The 25473-nt window shown below is 28.9% G+C and overlaps 5 protein-coding genes across 7 annotated transcripts in view; 2 read left to right on the top strand and 3 right to left on the bottom strand.

Moving 5' to 3' along the window:
- Positions 1-7981, bottom strand: part of LOC113377445 (tudor domain-containing protein 7B-like) — a 13340-nt gene extending 5359 nt beyond the window's left edge. Inside the window, exons 1-7 of one of the 3 annotated variants that reach the window (XM_026617770.1) lie at positions 7902-7981; positions 3479-3568; positions 3193-3407; positions 3004-3123; positions 1796-2803; positions 1347-1576; positions 260-386 (exon numbers count right to left, since the gene is read on the bottom strand). In XM_026617770.1, coding sequence (XP_026473555.1) covers positions 260-386; positions 1347-1576; positions 1796-2803; positions 3004-3123; positions 3193-3407; positions 3479-3563 — 1785 coding nt within the window. In that variant the 5' untranslated portion in view covers positions 3564-3568; positions 7902-7981. Of the gene's footprint in view, positions 1-259; positions 387-1346; positions 1577-1795; positions 2804-3003; positions 3124-3192; positions 3408-3478; positions 3803-3945; positions 4124-7901 lie in introns of those variants that run through there. The other 2 variants (XM_026617768.1, XM_026617769.1) reach the window with 2 other exon arrangements.
- Positions 7206-8699, top strand: LOC113374686 (mitochondrial fission process protein 1-like). Its single transcript, XM_026614662.1, has 4 exons — positions 7206-7452; positions 7518-7645; positions 7912-8000; positions 8537-8699. The coding sequence occupies exons 1-4, from the start codon at positions 7206-7208 to the stop codon at positions 8697-8699; spliced, it is 627 nt and encodes a 208-aa protein (XP_026470447.1).
- Positions 8700-10225: 1526 nt separating this feature from the next.
- Positions 10226-11470, top strand: LOC113377447 (mitochondrial fission process protein 1-like). Its single transcript, XM_026617771.1, has 4 exons — positions 10226-10451; positions 10721-10848; positions 10915-11015; positions 11172-11470. Exons 1-4 carry the CDS (start codon positions 10289-10291, stop codon positions 11332-11334), a joined length of 555 nt encoding a protein of 184 aa, XP_026473556.1. The 5' UTR covers positions 10226-10288; the 3' UTR covers positions 11335-11470.
- Positions 11471-12372: 902 nt separating this feature from the next.
- On the bottom strand, positions 12373-18909 carry LOC113374685 (uncharacterized protein KIAA1841 homolog). The gene is made up of 15 exons (XM_026614661.1): positions 18681-18909; positions 17058-17234; positions 16866-16963; positions 16663-16810; positions 16329-16580; positions 15947-16254; positions 15643-15851; positions 14133-14502; positions 13917-14042; positions 13746-13818; positions 13622-13673; positions 13100-13345; positions 12711-12798; positions 12540-12609; positions 12373-12470 (listed from the first exon to the last, which is right to left on the bottom strand). The coding sequence occupies exons 1-15, from the start codon at positions 18907-18909 to the stop codon at positions 12373-12375; spliced, it is 2544 nt and encodes an 847-aa protein (XP_026470446.1).
- A 4641-nt stretch (positions 18910-23550) lies between these two features.
- LOC113374684 (N-acetylglucosaminyl-phosphatidylinositol de-N-acetylase-like) lies at positions 23551-25113 on the bottom strand (the record flags this gene model as incomplete). The annotated part of the gene is made up of 4 exons (XM_026614660.1): positions 23551-23781; positions 24229-24322; positions 24446-24736; positions 24948-25113. Coding segments are annotated over 4 exons (738 nt in total), but the record flags the coding sequence as incomplete, so codon positions are not given.
- Between the last annotated feature and the right edge of the window lie 360 nt (positions 25114-25473).

The raw sequence follows: 25473 nt of genomic DNA, 5'->3' as shown, positions 1-25473 counted from the left end.
CTCAAGAGCTCTTATTAATTATTAAAGAAATATTAATATTTCATGAGCTAACTATTTTTATGGAATGTAAATAAATATATAAAATTTTCTGTAGAAAATTTTTATTCATCACGTTGCTCAAATATGGGATTAAAAACCAATATATTTTTATATTATACCTTATCTGTATGGAATGTCAGTTATTGAATATATTTCTTTCATTTCAAATTTATACTGTGTAAGAAGCAATTAAGTAAAAATATATTCTGATAAAACTTACAGTCAATTCATCTTGTGTTCTGAGGCTTATTATTTGACTTCCAGCTACTGAATCCTCAATTTGAAATATATGTGACATTTTTACAAAATCTAACCAGTCTTCGGGCAAATTTTCACGGTACTCTTCACTACAAAATTAAAATGGTTAATACAGAATATAAGTAAATGTAAACTTTAACAAATCATTAAAAATTGAAAATAACTTAAGGGGGTATTCTACTGTAAAATTTTGAAAAAATCGAAATATTATTTTTTTTTTCATATTTTCAAAGTTTAGTTATTCAAAAATATGTCATTAAAAGGATTTTTCAAAATTACTATTATTTCCTGAGTTATAACCGTTTTAGTGACGTGGCCTCGGTTCGGGTCCGACCGAGTCTCAAAACTTTGAACACGTTTATCTCGGAACTACTTTTTTCGAGCTGGCGGTAAGGATATCTCGAGTTCTAATGATACGATTTACATACTTCAAATTTGGAGAGAATATTCTCTACACATCGCTTTATCGCATGGACCAAAACTATAACTTTTCATTTAGTATTTTTAAAAAATTCGGAATTGTTAAAAAAACATGAAAAAAAAATTTTTTTTTTCAAACTGCCGCCATTTAAACAATTTTTTTTTTAACTTATCCAAGGGTCATACGATAGCGGCATCTACAATAAATAAGAATCCATCTATTTTTTATATTTCGGATCACCAGGAGAGTTGGAATGATGCACGCCAGGCACCCTCTTTTTTTTTTGAGCCCCCACTTTGACTGCTCATAACTTTGTGAATTTTAATTTTTTTTTTTTAATAATTTTTTATGTAATAATAAAATATCAGTAAACAAATGATAAAAAAAATCGATAGTAAAAATATCATTTGTTTCCTTTATACAGCGCTTCAAAAACCGGGCGAAATTCATGCCTCTACAGTAGAATACCCCCTTAAAGTAGAATTTCACATTGTGTTTTCAAATCAATAAGCATTTCAGAGCAATTATTTGATATAAATCATTAAAAGCAGATTTGTTAACCAACTGCTTTAAATAATTAGTACAAATAATATAATTGCCAGAAACAACTGTATATTCTATTATTTACCGATATTCTCCAGGTAATTGATGAACAAATTTGCCATTACTATGACCTGCAATCAGTTTTAAAAACCTATTTGGTATTAATGTGCCTTCAGTCACTGGTAAATCTCGTTCTTCTAATGATCCATATATTTTCGTTAAAGCATGAAGAGCTTTTCTGCATGCATCCCGAGAAGCATCCTCAGGGTTGTTAAATGAATAAGAATAACTTCCAAAACAGTATTGATCTCCAATCTGTTCAAATAATGTATATTTCAAAGTCAACATATTTTATGTACATTTAGCGCATGAAAAGTTACAGAATTTCATAGTGATTTCTGTTTTATAATTACCCAAAAAATAAGTTTAGAAAAAATAGCATATATAAATCTAATTATTAGAAAGATATTAATCACGTAAGTATTTGCAAAATTCGTATATATTATTTAATTTAGGATTTGTATGTTCACTTACTTTGACATTACATCCATAAATTTCACTAGGGCGGTCTGATCTATAATCCTTATGAATTTTGTGTTGCAAAATTTTAATATTCGGTAGAGCTATATTTTTTTCATTACAGTAATCCATCAAAAGTTCCTCATAATTTAAATTTTTATCAAAGTCTGAATCGTCTGAATTAACTACTTCATCAGGTTGTGATGACTGTTTGTTTTCACAAACGTCTATTTTAGTAACTGCTTCCGGATTTTTATATTTTAATAACCTTGATTGTTGTGAAACTTTTCCCATAGGTAAGGGTGGATATTTCTCAACCAAATTGTTGTCTGAAGTGGATGCAGTTGTGGATTGAACTTTATTCTGATTTTGCATCTGCCTTATCCTGCTGAGTCTATCCTGCGCACTGAAAGTAGGCAACATATTACCGTTAGTGCACATTGTCACCTGTATGTTTTCATTGCCATTCGCGCTTGAAAGGCTAACATTTCTTGTTATTTTAGGAACAGGTTCCAAATTCAAAATACTGCGTTTATTCTCTTGCAAGGGATTATCAGAATGTTTGTTATCCGATGTTTTATTTTGTGCTGTAGCTACTGTATTTTCTTTCTGATTCGGAGCAGCTTTTGGCATTCGTATTTGTTTGCATTCAAGCAACTTATCTAATACTTCAGATTTAGTTGGAGGTAAATTGGTTTTAGAAGAAGGAAGGTTTCTCTGTGTAGCCTGTTTATTTGATTGATAATTCTTTGATGCAACTTGTATATTTGGTGTATTTGATGCAGTATTTTCCTTCATCATTTGACTGGGCATTGATTGTTTTACTTGCGGTTGCAGATGAGATTGTATTATTTTCATTGTATGTCGCGGTGGGTTCGATTTTGGTAGAGCTTGATGTTGTGATTGTGAAATTATCGATTGCATTGAGGGTTGAGGCTGATTCTGCAAACCGTGTTGAATTATATTTTGTTCCGGTGAATTATAACTTGATTGTCTTGGCTTAAAACGTGCTGACGCAGGGCTCTAAAATTTTTTTATTTGAAATTGAATAAATGAAATAATTACATAATATATTATTGAACTACATGCACAGTTCACTAATTTTTAAAAATATATCATTGAAGAATGTTATAATTTAGTATGTAATTTAAAATTGCAGCAAATGTTAGTTTTCAATTTTAAGCCAATAGGTCATATAAAAAAAACTGATTTGGGAACTGAACCTTTTTATAAAATAATTGAGCAGATCTGGAAGTTCTGTTCATCCTCATATTGGCGGAATAATTTCTACCTGGTGATTTTGCTTGTACGTTTATCATTGGATTTGTATTAAGAGCCCTGGGCTGCAAAAGTATAAAACAATTTCATTAATATTTTATAATATTTGAGAAAAATAGAAAACAATTTTTAACCTGTCGAACAGCATGTGACTTCTTCTTATTGCTTTTTTGTTTAGCTATCATTTCACTTATATGCCGTGATTCTTTTTTAGGCACAACAGACACGTACACATCCTTTCCTTTTGTATTAAATAAAAAGGTAGGATCACTCCTTAAAAACTGTTCTAAGTTCGTAAAGTTAAACTTTTTATAGGGCACATCCGTACCATGCAACTCTTTGTAATCTCCTGTAATAAAAATTTCATATCAAAGTATTATAAAAAATAACTTTTTACTACATTAAATAAAATTTACTAACTGTTTAGTAGATGAACGGTGGCAGGCTCCTTTCTGGAAATTAGAACAGCTCGCAAATCTGCGATAACCTCTTCTAATTCACCCATTTTATCTAAATGCAATAATAAATAAAAATATTGAAAGGCGTATTAATAAAACTAAGAAAAATGAACGTAATCACATCGTTCTCGTATATAAACACAATTTTATAAAACAATAATTTAATTGCCGAAATATTATTTTGACACTGTTTCACATATGTATCATAGCTCCGTCACACAACGACCTCGTTAGATGCATTGAAGCAGTTATCAAAAGCGAGGTCACTTTCGGTAACTGTAACAAAATTATAGTCTTCTTGATAAAAGCAACAACATCTTTAAAGATAACCGAAAAAAATGATTTATTCTATAGATGCTTAGATATTTTAGCTATGAGCAAATTTGAACGCATCTAAATATTTATTAATGAAGACAGATCCGCTCTTACCAGTTGTTTACGAGTAAATGTAACATAGACAAGTGCGGTAGAAATCGTGTACAGAAATGAATCAAAATAAAACTAACGTATGTTAAAAACTATGCCAATAGATTGACAACTATCATGCATAGTCGATCTTGTTCATTCAGTAAATTTGGAAAAACTAAAATCAAAATCTGAGCAATTAATCAAAAGCTATTATAATACGAAATAAATAATAGCGCGCTTCTCAACCGTAAGGTCATCGTGCTAAATATGCTTGTAAATTGTCGACATACATTCTTTGCATATTTGTACGAATGGTTCTAAAGTCGTAATTAATGAATTTAATTTAAAAATATAAAATCTTGCGCAATATAATATTATTTTATCTCTTGAGAATTGTTGACTTAATAAGAATTTGTAAAATTATTGAAAAGATTCTCCAAATCCATTAAATTGCAAGATAAAAGAGTATTCAAGCTTCATAGATGATAATCATCTAAAAGTAACACAATAAATTATTAACTTCCCGTAGGGTAAGTTATTGTAATCGTCCAAAAATCGAAATTAAAAATTTTTGCATTTCTCGACGTTTTGAAGGTTTCTGAACATTTTGGCATACCTCAGAAAAAATGGATGTGTGTTTTGTGTGTCCGCATTTTTTCGTTCACGTTTTCGGGCGCACTGATCAACCGATTTGAATGGTTCAAAAAACATTCGATTCCTATTGATAGGGAGATGTGCTGATTAGTTTTTGACAAAAATTTTGACGAAAATTTTGACAAAAAACGAAGTATCCGATTTGAATGATCTAAAAACATTCAATTAGCAATGATTGGGAGAAGTGGTTATATATTAGTTTTTGGCAAAGGCAGACCCAGCCATTTTGAAGATACAGAGCTAAATGTGAAAAAAATGGCAGTTTTTGAGAGAACTAAGCGTCCGATTTGAATGATTCAAAGAACTTTCTGCTTGTTTTACCAAAATAATTGATTTTGGAAAAAAACAATTTTTGTTTCAATTTTTTTTTAATATTTTTTTGTATATCAAAAATCATTCATATTTAATTTTTAACTCTGACTAACGTTCTAATATACTTTAAACAAATAATTTCAACGTTGTAATTCAGTTTATATAGTTCTTATAAATATTAGACATGTTACAATATTAATAATAATCAATTGGAAAACAGTATTCCTCGCACATTTCGTTACGGTACGGGAAGTTCCAGCAATTTGCCATAAGACACGATGCCATACACCCCACTAGTTTATAGTTTAGTTTGAATAAATTAATCAAAATCCTTCACTTTTTATGTTTTAATCAAATAGCCTTTTTATCATTTTTATATTAAATGTGACCTACTAAACATTTTTATTTCGAATTCGGGACAAATGTTTGCTTTGTCATGCGTTTTTTTTTAAATTATATAATATATAACAAATACTCTTTAAGAAAATAATAAAAAATGATTGAAAAAATATAATACGGATAAACATGATAAATCTTTGAACGGAACCATAAAATTGTAAACAAAATTTGTAATTATTATTAAAATTTCTATAAAATACCTGATAATTTTTTATGTGCATATGTCTATAATGATCATTTTTGACCGCCAAATGGCATTTTTTTATTTCGTCTCCGAAATCGCTAGGCCTGCCTTCTCAAAATTTAACCAAATGTCAATAAAAGTAAAATGTTTTTTGATTTATTAAAATCGGACGCTCTGTTCTCTCAAAAACTGAATTACCCGTTTTCGCACTTTTAGCTCCGTATCTTCAAAACGGCTGGACCGTTTAATAATTAAAAAACAAGCAAACTTTTTTTAAATATTCTAATTGTATGCTCAGTTTTCTCAAAAACTGAATTGTCATTTTTAGGATTTTTGCTCCGTATCTCCGAAACAGCAGAACCTACTGCCAAAAACTAATCAGCACGACTCCTTGTTAATAGGAATCGAATGTTTCTTAAAATTAAATTCAAATCGTCAACGAAAAAACAATTTCCGTGCATACCTTATTTTTCTAAAAGCATGCTTTAAAAAAGTATTGCAATACTTGCGTGGATTCAGGTTTTTTGTGCCGGATTGTCTCGAATTTTTGAAAATATTCTAATTTTCAATGTTTACTTTTTATAAAATTGTGCATATCAAACAATATATGCTATATTAACTTCCCATAGGTTAAGTAATCGCAAAAAAATCTAAAATATTTTTTATATGTCTTTACGTTTTACCGGATGTAAGTATGTGCGGATACAATTTTTCCGCGACGATTTTGAGAACACGGATCAACCCATTTGAATAATTTCTGTTGATAAGGAGATGTGCTAATTAGTTTTTGGCAGTAGGTCCTGCTGTTTCGGAGATACGGAGCAAAAATCCTAAAAATGACAATTCAGTTTTTGAGAAAACTGAGCATACAATTAGAATATTTAAAAAAAGTTTGCTTGTTTTTTAATTATTATTACATTATTTTTGATCATTTTCATATTTTCTGTCCATTGTACTCGCGACTTTTTAAATTATCTCTTAGTTTTAAATAGCATCATATGTATTGTTTGTAAGTGTACATATGTACTTCCATTTATTTTACTATGTATTTTAAATACATGAACAATCTACTAATCGACTAAAACATTAACAGTTAAACATAGATTCAAAAATTGTATTGTTTTTTACTATCTAATTTTTATAAATAATTTGATGTGTCCTCGCTTTCGTGATTTTGATATAGAAGAAAGTGTCAAAGATAAGTATTCATTGACGCACTTGGACTACATACATTACACTAGCAATAATAATTGATGCTATCTTCTCAATTTTTATATAATTTTGCATTGGATGCTCAATCTTTTCAATGACATTTAAAGTGAGCTACATCCGATTTTATTTCCCTCAAGTAACCTTTTTTTGGTTTTTTAAATGCTGTTATATAATTTCAATTTCTAAGTAATAATGCGTGCATCAAGTGATCGAGTAGTAAAATCAACAAACTGGTCAAACTATTTCCACAATTTTAAACCTACTTATATTGAAATATCAGAAGCTTTTCATTTGCTTATTTGATCTGACAAAAATAAAACACTATTCAAAATTTACGAACAAAATTCGTTCAAACAATTTTCAAAAAAACACAATTCACAAAATTTTTACAAAAAAATAGTAAATTTGGCTACATACTTTCACATTAAAATTTAACGTACATTTTATCTAAAATTTTAAAAGTGTGAAATGTTATTATGCTTGATAAAATTATAAATACTACTAGAAATGCATGATGAAAATGAAAAATGAAGAAAAACTAAAAGTATTATTAGAAGCAAAAGAACGGTTAGAATTTGAATTGGGAGGTGCTGATTTGGCAATATTAAGGTCTTTAGAAGAAGTTAAAGCTGCAATCGATCAAATTCAAAGAGAAATATGCAATACTACAAGAAATAACTTAATACAAGAAGAAGAAATACCGAAATATGTTTTAGTAAATAAAGTAGAGAGAGATTTATATCGAGATACCCCTGTGCGATATTTAGGTAATTTAAAGAAACATTAAAACTAAATTTAAACTAAATATTAATTCAAATAAGTAATTTTTCAGGATATGCAAGTGAACTAGGAGAGTCCTTTCGTCCACAAGTACCAATATTGTTTGTTAAATTGGGGTACGCCGTATCGGTTTCTTATGTTGTGGCTGATACATTGGACAAAACACGTCGAGCTTGGGAGGTTACGATTTGTGTTTTAATATATTTATTATAGGATAATAGCTTAAATATAAACAAAGTACTGATTTATTTTATATAAATCATCATTTTAGATAAAACTCCACACTCCCTACATGATTTAATTTGAAATAATATGTTCTACTATAATAATTATAAATATATACTACTCAATAAAATAGTTTTTAAAGAAATTAAACAAAAATTGGCATCAAAGTAATTAAGATTATTATATTAAAATTCAAATTGAAATAACTTACCTAACTTCAGGCTAATCAAGAACCAGTTTTAACAGCTGCAGATACTTTGCTTTGGCAAGGGATTGCTACTTTAATTCTTCCTGCAGTTTCAATTAACAGGTATTATTTATAATAAAAATATATTTAATATTTTATATATTAAACAGATCAGTATATATAAACCTTGTATAAGAATTCTCTTTTGCATTTAATATTTTATTTCTTTTTGGCATTGGAATATGAATAAAATCATTTTTGGGTACTTAGCTTATTAAATTTATTTCAATGAAATTTGCTTTTGTTAAGATAATAATATTAGGACATAAACTTGCATTTCCATGAAAATGCTGTTAATGAAATCACCTATTGTAAGTGATGAGCGATTTCTGTCTATATTGAATTATGCTTGCAATTTTGAAAATATACAGAAATAATTTCATATGAAAATATAATATAAAGATAACATAAATAATTTTAAACATAATAATTTGACTATATACGATATATTGTGCAATTAAGTTTCAATTTTAGCAATTGCAAGTTGAACATTTATAGAATAGAATTTATGTCTTTTCAAATCAAAATCGAGTGATTTATTGTTATATTTAAATCTGTTCAATGCATTGATAACTCGATTTAATTTGTTCTTTTCACAGAATTGTTTGGTTAACCGGCAAGTGTGTTCAAAGGTACAAAATACAAACTTTAGGAAAGATTCTTCCTACAATCATTGGTCTCGTTTCTATACCAATGATATGTCATCCAATTGATATAGTGGCTGAGTACATTATGACCAATACCTTCCGTAAAATGTTCTAGATCTTGCTTTTACAGCGGAGGTAATTAATAATTTTAAATCCAAATATAAATTATACACTAACATAATAACATAATAGAGAAAAAAAAACAAAGTCATACGAAGCATAAAGTCAATATGGCGACCAACAAAAATAATATTACATATACGCAAACAAATCTTGATTATAATATATTTTATACATATATTACCTGACTGTACTATTAATTGCAACGCTATTTAATTATATTTTTTTTGCAAATGACACTTTTGATTCAACTCGCAATATAACGTTCACAATGATTCAACCAGATTCAACAACGTTTGTTTGTTGTTTGTTACCAAAGAACGTGCTGATTGGTTCTGATTAACTATACTGAAGTAACTCCATTTCCTATCCGTTCAAACAAAAATGTTACCACAACAGCGATAAAAAATATTTTATAGTTTTTCGCGGTTCATGCAATAGTGTTACCATATCATAACAAAATTACATACAATATTTAACAAAAAATAAAAATAAAAATTATATGAAAATTGCAAAAACCAGTATGGCGATCATATATATCATCAATTTATTAATAACGTTTAATAACGCAAGTAAGAAGAATGATCGAAATTTCCCTTAACGCATAGACTGCATGTTCGTTCGTCTATGACTGCATGTACAGAATATCGTTCGCTGATTCGAGCTACTGAAGTAACTTCCCGCGTAAACATCCGTTACCCGCGTATCAAACATGTTACCAAATGATCATAATAATATTATATGCATAATAATTATTATGCATTACCGAAGCTTTAGGTAATACGCAATTACAAGAATTATGATATTTGGGTTAATATTATATTATAATACATTAATGTAAAAAAACAAAATATATTTTTTTTAAATCATAAATTCAATATGGCGATCAATATATACCAAATAAATTTAATAATATTAACCCAAACATCATAATTCTTGTAATTGCGTATTACCTAAAGCTTCGGTAATTTATTGACATTGAGTAATTTCAAAGCTCATAGATATGGTTATATGAACATATGAACATTCAAATATTGTAACATTATTTGGCACAAATTTATATATATATATATATATATATATATATTTATATTTATATATGTATGTATATATTACCTGATTTATGAAACTGTACCGTCAATTACAACACTTTACCCTTTATTTCTAAATACTAACAGCTCTTACAAAAGACTCTGATTAAACTCCACACAATAATACGTCGACTACACTAAACTCTACTGAATGATCTGTTTCCCGCGCTAATCAAACGCGTTACCATAATGACCATAATAAAATTATTTTCTATATTTATATGAACTATTTTTTTTTAATATTTCCGTTAATTTAAAGATTAAACTAACATATTACATTTATTAATTTAAATCTAGTTATTAGATAAAAAAAAGAATCTGATAAGTATTTCATTACACTATGGTTGCATACTTCGCAACCTGCCGTCACGTTGAGATTATGTCAATTCATGTTATCACAATGCCAAAATTGTAGGTTATGTTATAATAGTTTTAATATTATTTTTAGAATAATTGAAGGCTTAAATTAGACTGAGTATTTACTGAGTTATAAATGATGGAAGTACGCTTTTTACGTAATAAACGCACAATGGACAACTCCAAAGATAATGAAATTGCTGATCAGAAATTGCCTCCAGAACCAGTATTAGTTTCACCAGAGAACCTGCCATCAGGCGAACGTGATATTTTTAGAGATACTTATATTCGTTATTTGGGTAAAATTATTAGATATAATACTTAAATTAAGTCGTCATAAATTTCATATAATAATCATAAATTTTATATAATAATTAGTCTTACATCATACAGCCTGTGCAATTGCTGGAGCGTTGTTATGAAATTATTAATGCTCTATGATGTTTTGTGCCGATGTACATTTATCCAATAATCTTTAATTTTTAATCCAATAATTCACTAAATTTTTAATTAGTGTGTTTCGGAAGAATATGAGTACTGATATTTCTTCTTTATCTTATTATTTTAGGATATGCAAATGAACTAGGTGAAGCATTCAGGCCTTTGGTAAATAGTACTGTCGTTACTGCATCTTATGGAGTATCCACTGCCTATGTTTTAGCTGATACATGGGATAAGGCAAAAAAAGCATCAAAAGTATTTGATAAAAATAAAAATAATAATTCTGTGAAATATTACAAATGGAATATATGCTTGTTCTAGAAACCCGGATCGAAGTCTAAAGATGTTATTATATCAGCAGTTGATACACTCCTATGGCAAGGGTTTGCATCTATTATAGTACCAGGATATACTATAAACAGGTATAAAAATAAGTTATTTAATAGAAGCAATAGTTATTTAAACAAAACTATTTGCATGCTAATTTTTTTACATTATATTTTCATTAATAAATAATCTCTATTCAATGTCATTAATATATTTTATGGCTGCTCTATTGCTAATATTGCCTTTTTTAGGATAACTCATTACACATCCAAATTTATGCGAGGGAGTAATTTTGGTAAAATGGCTCAAATAATGCCTACAGCTGTTGGATTATTATCTATACCTCTTATAATAAAACCCATCGATCACAGTGTGGATCTTGCTATGGATTACACATACCGTAAAATCTTTTAACTCAAATAAATAATGAATATTGATTTCTAGTTGATAAATGATGACTTGTTTCAAGATGTGATACCTAAATATGAAAGGATAATTGTTATGCATGAAATGTCTCATTTACCATTGTGATTTTTATTTAATCGCACAAGCAACAGATCTGGTAGATATTCTTCTTGTGATAAATATTAAATAGTAATGAAATTGAACAACTTTTTTGTCTTATATAATTTAAGATCTGATTAGTGTTAAATCTGTCATATTATTTGTTATAAAACAGATGCTTTTATATAAAGACATATAACATTCCAAAGTTAAAAGTAAAATAGTTTGAAAGTATGATTGAATTGTTGTTTCATCAGTTATGTGTATATGAGACTTTTAGATGTCAGAGCTCAAGAATGATAAATTCAATCAAAACTAAAGAACTTTATTGTTATACTAACTAAAAGTAATCTGGATATCAAATTCTACATTGACTAAACACAGAACATTTAAATTATTTGGCATCTTATTGTTCATTGCAGTTTATCGCAATGCAAATGTTTGTTTTATTTGATAATTCTATAAAGACATGCAATTTTTTGTTGAATAAATTGCTTTCAAAAATTCCAAACCTCTTCTTACTTTATTTAAGTGAACAACGTACATTATTTAATCATTTATGAGTTCTGACATAATAAATGTTATTATATTTTAAAGACATCTTCATATGCATAAATATTTCTAATAAGTCAACTTTAACTAAAAACTGATATTCACTAATGTAGTCAAATATAGTTCAATTTCTTATTAGCCATGTAGATCTAGTTGTTGATATTATGTTGTTGATTGTTATTTGAAATAAATTACTTAAAATGTTAGCATGTTCTGTTTATTTGTTACTTAGATTAAACATTTTTTTAAACTATTTTTTGTATAGTAGCAGAATTTGCATTGATAATGTTATATTGGCAAATACTGATTGGCAATGTTTGAGATGAATATGCCCTAAAAAAACTAAATGTAATAAAATTGACGATTTATTATCTATAAATGCATAAATTTGTGCAATTAATGCTTAAGTTTATCTTTATTTTTTCTAGGCTTGACATTTGACCATTGTGCTTGAGCTTCTTTCCACTCATTTTCTAACTTTATATATGTACCACCTGTAATTATGATTAAATGTTTTATATGAAATTTTAATTAGGTTTTTATCAATATCAAATAATACCAACCAACGGGGTATTGACGTAAAGTACTATTTCTTGTGTCAAGACCATTCTTTTTATTTAACATAGATATCAACTGTAAAATATAACAGCATTAAAAATTTGTAAATTGAGTACAACATATTAATAAGTAATGCTTAAGTATAAAATGAGCATGTTATTTTATTACAAACATACCTGTCCCATGGCTTTTTCCTCATACTCTCGTTGATTGTCCTGATTACTTCTAGCTGATAATTCTTCGGACCATACACTTGAATAATTTCTGAATATTTTTTAATTGTTGAATTAGAAAACTTGTGCAATCAAATATCGTTCAATGAATTGAGAAGCAATTCTAATAGTTATTGTCCAAAATTGAAACATAAGAGAATTACTCAAAAAAGTTAAAAAAGCAAAATAACGTTAACAGTATATTTATGATTTCTTAAGATAAATTTATTTATGAACAATATGTTGAAATTATAAAACGGACATATACTTATGTTTAATTGTAAATTATATGCCATATTTATGAATACCAAAGTCTAGTACTGTAATTTTTCTTATTATTGTCATCAACCCACCTGACTGTTTTTTTGTAGGCAGCCTTACCGCGACGTTTAAAAGTAGATGGTCTTTTTTTACGATTATTTTCTTCGGATTCGCCTTCTTCTGTGTCATCAAAGTCAAAATCGATGTCTGAACTGCTTAAAACTTCGTTAAAATCCATAACATCGCAATCTGTATCACTATCCGAAGAAGGCATCTGTATCGTATTACTGCGCTGCATTGTCATGTGTCTTCTTGATATTGATTCAGAATTGATATCACTTTTATAAAATAATAAAAATTCATTACAATTAATTAATTGAACTATGCTCATTGGAAAATTCAGTGCTTTCATATAAGCAATTGGAAAGTTAATAATTATTTTAGTTTGAAAAAAATTAATATTCTGCAATAGTTTTACACATTATAAGCTCTAGAGCAAAGGTTACTTACAAATCAGTCATAAATCAATATATGCTGATTTATTATTGATTAAGCCTTAAGGTAAATTGCCACTTAAACATATTTGGATGCATTAAAAATATTTTAAAACTTACCGAGACATTTGACTTTTTAAAAAAGCTGTACGCTTTTGCTGTCGCAATAAATCTACAACAAATAATGAAAATCAATATACCAAATATGCATTAAATAAAAAAAAAATCAAAATGATTTTCTTACCAGTATCTTGGAACATAGGGATCAAGCTTTTCGCTCGTGCCGGCACTATAGTAAGTTTTGACCACCATTTAGCCTAAAAAATCATATCATTTATTCTAATTCGTTATTTATACAACAATGTGTTAAAAAAAACCAAGATAAAGATACAAATTCAATTTGAAAAAAAATCACCTCTTCTTTAGGAGTTATTTCCGGCGGTTCTTCTTGAATAACTTGAGACATATTTAAGTACAGTTGCAATATAGCATTTTCTCGTTCATCATTAGTTTCGGCCATATGATCACGGTATTCACAGCTCTATAAAAATATTTATAAAGTCTTATTTACATAGCAAATTTTTTATCACATTACAGGAAATATTTAATATAATATATTTCTAAAACCTACCGACGGCCACTTATAAGCTTCGCATCTGAACGCAATATTTCCGCAACATTCGTGCCTGCCCACGCTCCCAGTAGCGCCTAAAGTTCCGACTGATGCTCCCATCTTCTCTCCGGCATCTCCTGAATTTGTCACAACTGTTTGGGAACTTGGATACCATTTGATACCGTCTCTAGGATGACGAGCTCTGCACCATCCAAAACGAGATACAGGGAAAGGAACCAAACACGTCGAACAATCTAAATAATGACAATCGCCCCAAAGACGCCAATAAACGCGACGCCAAGCACGGAGATGTTTGTGTAGTTGCATTATGTGATCGGACAACGTCCAAGATGGATCACGTTGGTGTGACGATACTAAATCACCAAATCTGTAAGAATAGATAATAAATTGACTTTTGTATCTGAAACTAAATATTATTAATATATATATATATATATATATATATATATTGTAGTGCTATCCACCCCTTTGTAATAATTATAAATAATATTATAAATTCTATATAACAGTCAATACGAAAGACGCAGTATATACGTTGTTGACTCACAGCTTATAGCCTTGCAACATTGTATGCAAAGATAAACACGCACGTGCAAGTCAGTAACTGTTTCTTCGACGACAAAACCACAAAATGCGTCTCAAATAAATAAGAATGAATCATTCCTAACGAACATTTCTATCTAGAAGGATGGTTACGTCATCATCAGAGGTTATAAAAGCTTGAGAATGACGAAACCAGCCGTTCATTCCTAATCTAGTTTTCAATCACTTCACATCAGTCTTCACTTCATTGGTGTGACGCAACATAATTGTTGGCAACGGCGAATCCACAACATTTGGTACCAGTGTTGGGATCTCAACATATTTGTTGTTAGCACTAGGGTGCACAACAATATATATACGTATATATATATATATATATAATATATATATATATAATATATATATATATATATATATATATATATATATGTATATAGTATATTAAGTAATACTATATTATAATATAGTATTACTTATAATAATCAGGATCGCAAGCGCCAAGGCGGCATACTCAGTATACTGAGGAGCAAACAGAGTCCCGACTTGCGGAAGAGACTAATAAAGTCTGGAGCATAGTTCTGTAGGGATCGGAGACATGGGCTCTAAGAAAGGCCGATAAGAACTACCTTGAGAGTTTTGAAATGTGGTGTTGGAGGCGAATGAAGAAAATAAAGTGGAGACCTCTTTTGCAAAAAGAGTGCCTCCTGCACGACGTCGTCGAGGGAAGAAGAAGAATGCAGACGATTGGCGACTTACGCCGAAGCACAGGATCAAAATGCATGGAAGCAAAAGTTCGGAAAGGAAAATACATGAAATAAAAAAATGGAGAGGGGGAATAGTGGTAATAGGATAAAGAGTAAAGGAATCATTTGTTTGTGGTGGCTCTCACACCATGGACCTGCCTTCGGGCAGACTACCATTTATTATTATTATTATTAATTATAATCATAAGAAGAAATATTACTTGTTCAAGCGTAATGAACCAGGAACATTACTGGTGCACGGTATACGATGAGCGTACGCTCTGGATACTAATTGTCCACATCTGATGCACTTAAACAAAGAACGTAGACTTGCATAGTGCCCTCTTAGAGTTTCCGGGTCAGGTTCAGCTAAACTGCATATAAGTCTGCAGAATAGACGCGAATGTATTCGATCTCTTTTATCCCTTACCTAAAATATAATTATATCATACACATTAATAGTGACAAAAATGATCATTGTATTAATTTTCTTGTTAATTATTTATATTATATTATTATACTTACTGCTTCCAACTCCATGTTGGTGTACATGGCCGCTAGCCTTGTAATTATTGTATCATTGAGACAAGTCATAGTACCAGTACTCGCTCTAATAACTTCCGATAGATTACCGTGACAATACATCAGACAATCAAGTACTAACGGTTGCATTCGTAAAAATGTGGCAGATACTAAAATTGGTGTAACATTTGCTGCATCTAATACAGGCCAATCATCCATATTATTTTGGTCTCGTTTAACCCATCGCATTAACCAGTCAAAAATGCTAATATCACAGTGAACCGATATATCCATATCTTCCAATTTTTGACCTAAATTGTAAATAGTAAAATTAAATAATAACGATTATTTGTTTAATTTTATTTTAGGTAGTATTCAATTTTACCTGCTTGAACATCTGCAAAATAACCCATTTGTTGCACAAGCAATTTCTGAGAACATCTAAAATCTCTTGTAGTATTTTTACTTTCATCGCAGACATGGATCACTACAGTCTCTTTGTCAAAGTCATCGCTTGCGCTAGAAGCATCACCAGCAGCATTTGAATTGGCTAAGGATTTCCTTCTTACACTATGTTGTTGTTTGCATATATTGCTGGTAACAGATATTTGATGATTTGACTGGTTATCACCTGCAGCTAAAATAGGCACCTTATATAAGTTCCGCACCATGCAGCAAAAAAAAAATCAAAACTGGTATACTTTTTACAAAAAATGTACCATTGGTATTTCTTTTGCTGGTGTCTCTCTTGGTTGAATTTCCTGCTTGCAACAAAGTTTTTCCGATCACTTCATTAAAATTGGACATGGAAAACGCGTTTGGTGCAATATATGGTAAAATTGAATCCAGCAGACCTTCATTCAACACCTGATATGTAGTTTCAAATTAGATTAAATTAAAAAAAAATTCAATGCATTTTTACCTCTGTCAATTTCTGTTTTATAATAGAATTAAATAATGTTTCGTTTTTTGTATCAGATTCGTTCTCTTCTTTAGGCATTGTAGTTTTTCGTTTTGCTCCTAAAACCATTGTCAAAATAAAACAATTTGTCATAAAATTTACTTTTATAAAATGAATATTTTATTTTATATTAACAGAATTAATACAACTGACCTTTATTTTCACAACATTCAGCATCAGTTTCTGATTCAATTTGTGATTGAGTATCTTCAGCTTCAAAAACTTTCTGTGGCAAACTTTCAGAATCCACTTTTTTAGAATCGATATTTGTGCTTGTTGATTCTTCATTTTCCGAAAATGCATTTTTCCTATCTTTATTTCTATTTGCTTCTACGTGAAGCATAAGGATTTAGATTTAAATATGCAGATTGATAAATTTGGATCTTTTATGGATATTTAATTAATATAACTCTTTTAATTCAATCATGCCCTAGATTGTAAATATATTATATTATTTTATAATAACATAATCATTTACAACAAATTTGTAGAAAAAATTATTTGGAATGTTTATTAAAATCATTTTAAAAGCTTTTGTAAGACGATGAATATCAAATAGTTTTTATTAATACTATAGCAATTAAACTAGAAACACAGTTAAATCCCACAGAGTCACATTAATTTTATGATTTAACCAGTTAACTGTGGTGCCCTCATCGAATAATCGAGCCATGACCAGTATATTCGTCAATTGCTGAGAAAGTTGCGCAAGTAAAAAAAATTGAAAAAAATTATATATTTTACTTCTTAGTTAATATATAGAAGTAGCCTACAAAAATTAGTTTATTTATAAAAAGTTTGTTAAAGTTCACACTTAGTACCCTTCTAATTAGTACATTCACCTGTATAGATATATTCCATTTACGTTTGTATTGATCACCGTTGACTATTAAATAAAATATATTTTTAGAACACGTATTAGAATAGAATATATCAAATAAATGATATTAAATAAGTACAAGTACATGTACTTTAGGTTTGTTTATAGCAATTGGAAATTGCATTAATTAGTTTTTGGTGAAAAACCAACATTTTATTTTCGAAATAAGCAATTAGTCCAGTCATTATAGTAAGTTCACCACGGATTTCGAGATACCCAGCTGTAATTCTGTAAATATTTGTATTTTGTACCCTAAAAGTTGTCTCAAAACCTACATATGGTAGGGTGCCAATACAATTTGTAGGTTTAGAGACAACTTTTTAGTGTCAATATACAAGTATTTACAGACTTACAGCTGGGTATCTCAAATTCCAAGATTTTGCCTAATTTAAGCTTAAATGACTGGACTAAATGACGTTTAATGATTAAGCATATTATTTCCACATTTTGGGAAGTTTATGCAACTTGCCTTAAGATAAAATTCCACTTGCAACTACTTATTTATGAATGTCAGAAGATTTTTTAATTTTTTCAAAAATTGCTATTTAAATAGCAAATAATCACTGTTTTATACACATGACGAATATACTCGTCAAAACACAAAATTCAACCACTTCTCCATGACTATTATATTCGTCAATCACAGATAACTGGTTAACATATAATCGTATCACTTCACAGTAAGAATTTGAACTTTTATATAAATAATATTTAATTGATTTTAGTTTAATACGTATGTAATTTTTTCTTATGGTAATAAAGAAGTAAAAGGTAGTAATATTTTTTTTACTGGACTATTATATCACATCTCGTACAACTCCTTGTGATAAATATTGCGCTAATTTGAAACTATAATATAAATGGTTAATAAATATAATATATTAAATTTTTAGAACCTTCATTTGTGACAATTTCAGCTATACTGGTTACAAAGCGATTCCTAGCTAATTCCGACCAGTCGATAGGTTTTCTTAACGACGTATCTGATAAAGTTCCATCAATTCTCCCATGCACCAGGTAGGCGGTTTCAAGATACTCTAAAAAGTCTTTTAAGGGCGAATTTATACTAAATGGCTTCTCGTTATTATCGTTATTACTATCTATTTGAAATAACTTTTCGGCCATTTCACTAAAAAATTATGTTAAAGGGGCGTACGTCATAGTTAAAGATTTTTTCGATATTGATCAAACTTCCTGGCGGCATATGGTAAACGGTCTCCATACGATTAAATTTATGTAGAACTCACATTATATTGCTTTGTTGACATTGCTCGAATATTTTGAAAATTTTGAAAATTAATTTAGACCAAATACGAAAATATTTGTCTTACAATTTGATTTATTGAACATGTATTATTATTCGGTCTTAATTTAAATTGAACAAAAGCAATTTTTAATAAAAAATATAAAAAAATATCTATAATTTAGATGACATTTTTGATAAAAATAATTTTGTTTTATAAATAACTTACACTTACAATTAGTATAACCAATTTAAAATCATAGTATCCAAACACCCAAACAAAAGTATTTGTTTAATTATTGTGTGTTTCTCTTATTTCGTTTATATAATTAAAAAGTTACTAACGGACTAAATAATTATAGACTAGTGGTGTATGGCATCGTGTCTTAAGGCAAATTGCTGGAACTTCCCGTACCGTAATGAAATATTCAAGAAATATTAAATGTTTTCAAATAGATTATTATAAATACTGTAACATTGTCCTATTTATAACTGTAACATTGTCATATTTATAAAAATTATATAAACTGATTACAAAGTTTTAGCTATAGCTAGTAAAAATTCAAATTCAAATTATTTTCAATATTAAATTTTTTTTTTTTTTTGAAAATTAAAATTTTTCTCCCAAAAACAATCGTCTCGTTAACGCAAACAGATAGTTCTTTGAATCATTCAAATCGCATGCTTAGTTTTCTCAAAAACTGCAATTTTTTGCACATTTAGCTCGGTATCTCCAAAACAGCTGGACCTACCTTTGCCAAAAATTAACCACCACTTTTCCCCGTCATTACGAATTGAATGTTTTTTGGATCAACCAAATCGGATGCTCCGTTCTTTCAAAAACTCGTTTTCTATTTTTTGCACTCTTTGCTCCGTATCTCCAAAACCACTGGACCTGCCTTTGCCAAAAACTAATCAACACATCTTCCCATCAATAGAAATCGAATGTTTTTTTAACCATTCAAATCGGTTGATCTGGGCGTCCAAAAATGTGGACTAAAAATTGTATACATACATACATACACACATCAATTTTTTCTAAAGTATGCCAAAATGTTCAGAAACCTTCAAAACATGAAGAAATGAAAAAAAAATTAATTTCGATTTTTGGACGATTACTAAAAAACGTTGTTATGTTAAATATTATAAAACTACTAACATTTATTTAATTAGTTGTAAGTAGCATTTTACCCTCAAGCGACTTTATCCACAAGAATTATAGTAGCTATTTAGATAAAAAATTTAACTACTTATTCCCAAAATAAAGTTTTCGCTTTTACTAAAAAATGATCATTTATAATATCTGCAATTGTATACATCAAACTAATTTGATTTCATTTTATCCATTTCGCATTCTAAAAATGTATTTTATTTAAGTGTAGACGTAAACTGTGATCAGTAGCTACCAGCGGAAAACCACAGAACGTACAAACGTGCAACCAATCAGAATCTATGCTCCGACATAGATTCTAACCAGAATCTATGCTCCGGCATAGATTCTGATTGGAATCGCTTGAGTGTGCAAAAAAATTCTAAACTTTGTTAAATTTTTATAATTCAACCGCTTATAGTAGACCTATAAAACTTTATTATGTTATTTCAGACTATGGAATCTATCGTCAAAAAAATTTTCAAAATTTAATTATGAAGGAACGGCTTGGCCGATCTTTACCATCAACGCGATTTCCAACCAATATCTTTCGAATAGTTTTTAAAATCGGATCAAAATTGTGGGGGCTAGAACGTGGCCGAAAGTTTTTACACTTTTCTGCTAATTAGAAAGAAACTGCTCGGCCGATCGTTGCACAATGACCAACGATAATCCTTATCGAGATGCATCGAATGGCTTTTGAATTTTCAATATATATTTTCAATAAGATTTTTTTCATAAAGATAATGGTCAAATTTTGAAAAACCATTCAGGGGGGTCTCTGAGGATAAACCATGGGCATTGGTAAATCGGCCTTTCAAAGTTAGTGAGGATCGGTTAAACATTTGGACTCGATTGGGGCACTCTGAATGGGCCAAAATAGAATATTTCAAATTTAAACCCTTATTTTTTGGGTCAATACACGGGACATCAAAATTCATTTTAGAGGTATGGTTTCTTAAGCAAAGTATCTTATTTTGATCTCTAGTATTCGAAAATCATATGTACCTAAGCGACTTTTTTGACCCATACAAATCGACCCGCTCTAATTTATAAAAATTTTCGCCCGTTTTCGCAAAAAAAAATGATAATATAGTTAGGTATCAAATGGCAATTGCCTCAATGCTGAATGCCACTTACATCTAGTCTCTCACTAATGATTTCATACGCGATATGTGGCTCCATGATTATTTAATGTGAAATTATATCAATTTTAGTATTACATGTAGATTGCACAGTAAATTGGTAACTAACGTCCAAATTAAATTCCATAAGAGGCGTATTTGTACATCAAACTTTTCTCTTTGCATCCAAAACTGAAATAACATGCATTTTAAAAATAATAAAATGTGTTAATAGATTATAATTATTCTATTATATACAAACAATTATTAACGAGCGAGTGAATGTATGAATCTTCGTTCAGTCCATTAACACCAATAGAACTAATTTTTTTAGTAAACAATATTTATCATAAGACTTCATAATGGAAATTCTATTTATTTTCATTCCTTTATATGTAGTCTTCATGTAAGTTTTTCGTTTTGAGTACAAAAATACATTTTGTTTTTAAATATGAAGTTTAACGATAAAGAAATTGCAGAAATAAGTGATTTAAAATGTAATTTAGAAGGAAAATTAAATTATAGTGGACCGTTGAATGAAACGAATGAAACCGATTGTGTTGAAAAATGGTTTAAATTAAAATCAAATTTGTTATATTATTTTAAAATAAATGAAACCGGTGAAACTGATAGCAAAGAGCCTATTGGCATAATGGTGTTGGAAGGTTGTCATGTAGAGTTAGAAGAACAAAATGACACGAATTTCGCGTTTTCAATTACATTTCAGGATAATTGGGATGAAAAACATATATTTTCTGGGACATCAGAAGAATATATTCTTGAATGGGTTGAGTTACTAAAAACTTCGTCTTATGAATATTGGAGAATGCAACTACTTACCTTACAGAAACGTATTAGCCTGCATACCCTCAAGGATTATTTTCAATCATCCCGCAGCGAGAGTTGCACAAATCCCAACAATCCACATTCTCAATCAGGATTCCGTTGCTATATATCAAAAGACGCGGAATCTTTATTAAGTAGTCCTACAAGAGAACTTACCCGCAGTTCTTGGGAATTATATGAAAGCTTGAATTCAGGAGGAGATAATCAAAAAAGCTTAAATGATAAACACCATAATAAACTCACCGCAACACCAAGAAGTATTCCTACCCCTTTGATAAGAACTGAAAGACCGAGATCAATAGATGGGGGTAAAACTAACCCATTTGATACACACGACAAAGGTAATGAGACACCACAAATGGATTTCTTAACAGTAATACCACATCCGCCAAGGAGAAGTAAATCGCCGAAACTTCTCAGAGCACGGTTACTGGTTAACGAACTCCATAGAACAAAAAGTGACAGCAGGCTGAATGAAAATAGGCCCCTGCCGCCATTACGCAGAAAAGCACATGGATGCCAGGTCACAAAACATGGTTCAAAATTCTATATATCAGATGATGAAGATGATTCTGATAACAGCGTCAGTGTTAATGCTATATATCAATCAACATGCGAAATTCCTACTGATTTTGCAGATAAAACTGAACATAAACTAAAGCCCGAAATCAACCTTATTGAGTTTAGTTAATTTATTCAAACTGTGACAATATTTTTCATATTTACTTAGATTGTATGCGTTATATGATTTATAAAGTAAAGATACATAATTATCATAGACAATATTATTATATTGCCTAGGCATAATTATAATGTGGTATTTCAAATATGTTTGAAAATAGGTCCATGATGCCAAAGCACAAGCAACCTTTTCTTTCCTTTTTTTCTCTCTCGTTTACCATATGTATTTTACATAGTAATTTTTCTATTAATGTGACCTTTTCTTATTTCAAATCTGAGAAAAAATCTGGAAGAGAAGGTAGTTTTTTAAATATATTCTTTTATAAACACATTTTCGTCTGAGCTGTTTTCTCCCTCTCGATTGTCTTAAGTTCTGTAAAATTTAGGACATAATTTAAGTAATGTTTGGTTTAAATTTTGTAACTTAACTAATAACTTTTGTACTAATTGTTAAGTTAAAATGTATTTATAATGAACGTTGAAAATAAGAACTACATATTCCAAAAATTTGGGAAAATCAAGGACAGAAAACCTAATCCAGGACTAATTCCGGTTCTATAAAAATGCAAAGTTTAAAATATTTGATTGATTTTGTTATGAGTTACTTATGTTTTAATTAACAACATTAGAACATCTTATTCTAGTTTTTAAAAAACAGATCAACTTAAATATAATAATAAGCATAGATAATTAATTATAAAACTGTAATTATTAAAGCTTTGGTACAATAATGGCACAAATTGAATTTGTTATTTGGGTATATAAATTAATTTTCTTTATCCTCTTCTTGTGATAAATTATTTAGTGTATTATGGAAAGTAATTTCTTCCAAGGTGTTCACAAGCATATAGCGAGAAAACGTGATGTACAATGATCTGAACCAGACCATCTGAGAATTATGTTCTTTCATTGCTTTTTGAATTCTTTTTCTTTCTTTCCAATTTAATATTGACCTAAAACACAGAAAATGTACAATATAAATATAAAAGTTTATAAAATAGTCAAAATTTTATAACTTCAAAGTAAAAAAGTGGACATATATTTTCATAAGATTAATATCAAAAATAAAATTGTGTATTGGCAAAATTTGTCTTTATGTCAACTAATTTAATTAAAAAAACATACATCTAAATGAATAATAAAAAGATGAATAAATGAAAAAAAAATGAATAATTGAGTTGAAGATATTTTTCATATAAATTATGCACATGTTGATTTTTTTATGAAATTTGCCTACTTATATATCATATGTAATTAACAAACTTGTACATTATTAGTAAGTTAATTATTTGTGTTTATAGATTATTGAGGAAAAAATACAAATCAATAAAAACCATAAAATTTTGTCGATATTATTAAAAATAAATTCAGTTGTGCAAATAATATTTAATGAAACTTACCAGTAAGAAGATGATAAAAAACTAATAGGTATATCTAAAAACAGTGAATATTTTCGAAATATATTAACCGTTTCTAATGTATAAGCTCTGCAATCTGTAAAACAATTTAATTTAATTATTCCTAAAATAGTTTGAATTCAAAGGACAAAGTAATTAGAATAAAATACAAGAATTAATATTTATTAAAAATACTACTACAAAAACTAATTTTACTTACAACTTGGTAATTGGTTCTCCATAACCAAATAGGCAATGGCGTAATAAATAGCTTTGTGATTCGGATGTTGACTAATACCCTGTTTGTCAAATGAAACTAAAGTATCAACATTTAAACTTTGTACATAATTCATAATAATAGATCCGATTAAATCTTCTTTCCACATCACATTTGGATTGTCAGGTAAAAATTGGTCATTATGTATAGTTATCCTATCTTCCGATATGCCTAATACTTTACAAGCCTCATATAGTTCATATTTTCTAGTTTTACCTAAGTCTGAATGATTTCCTAAAGTAAATTAAATTCCTAAAGTAAACATACAGAAATATTTTTTAGATATGATTAATGACATGCGTAATCAATGATGTAATGATAATAATGGAAATAACATAAAACGGATTATATTTATTTGCATTGAAATTACCAGTAGAAAGACAGACTAAATATATTTCACATCCCATTTTATTAAATTGTAGAACCGTTGGTCCAAAAAACATACTTTCATCATCTGGGTGTGCAGTAACAATAAGCACCCTTTTCGCGTTCTTCAAGGTTCTTAGCAGTGGTTTTTTGGGGTTCCATATTGAAACTATTATGTAAAATAATAAGCTAGCCGCTGTGTAAGCGACAAGCCAAAGTATCGAATGCTCTATTTTGAATGATAATTACTAAATGAGATGATATAACTGCACCTAAAGAATAAAACAAATTTAATTCATAAACTGAAAATGATTTGAAATGATAATAAATGAATTAGAAACTACCTTATACATATATAAGTAAAATAATTAAATTATTGATCATTTAATAAAACTAAACATTCTATTTGTCTAATTAAATTAAACACTATCTACGAGCAAAGGTTATGTTATATGATATGTCAAAAACGAAAAATGGCATAATATAGTAAGGGCTCTGAGGGTCTAATAAAAATCCCTAAGCGATCGCTAACTTTTTTTAAAATCTGTATATATTAAAATATGTATTTCTCACCTTAAATTTTGTTCAATATTTGTGTTCAATTC

This window comes from Ctenocephalides felis, unplaced genomic scaffold (assembly GCF_003426905.1).
Source record: "Ctenocephalides felis isolate EL2017-DRISC unplaced genomic scaffold, ASM342690v1 CF-g0.4_SCAFFOLD_01886, whole genome shotgun sequence".
Lineage (NCBI taxonomy): Eukaryota > Metazoa > Arthropoda > Insecta > Siphonaptera > Pulicidae > Ctenocephalides > Ctenocephalides felis.
This window is presented reverse-complemented; position numbering and strand designations above follow the sequence as displayed.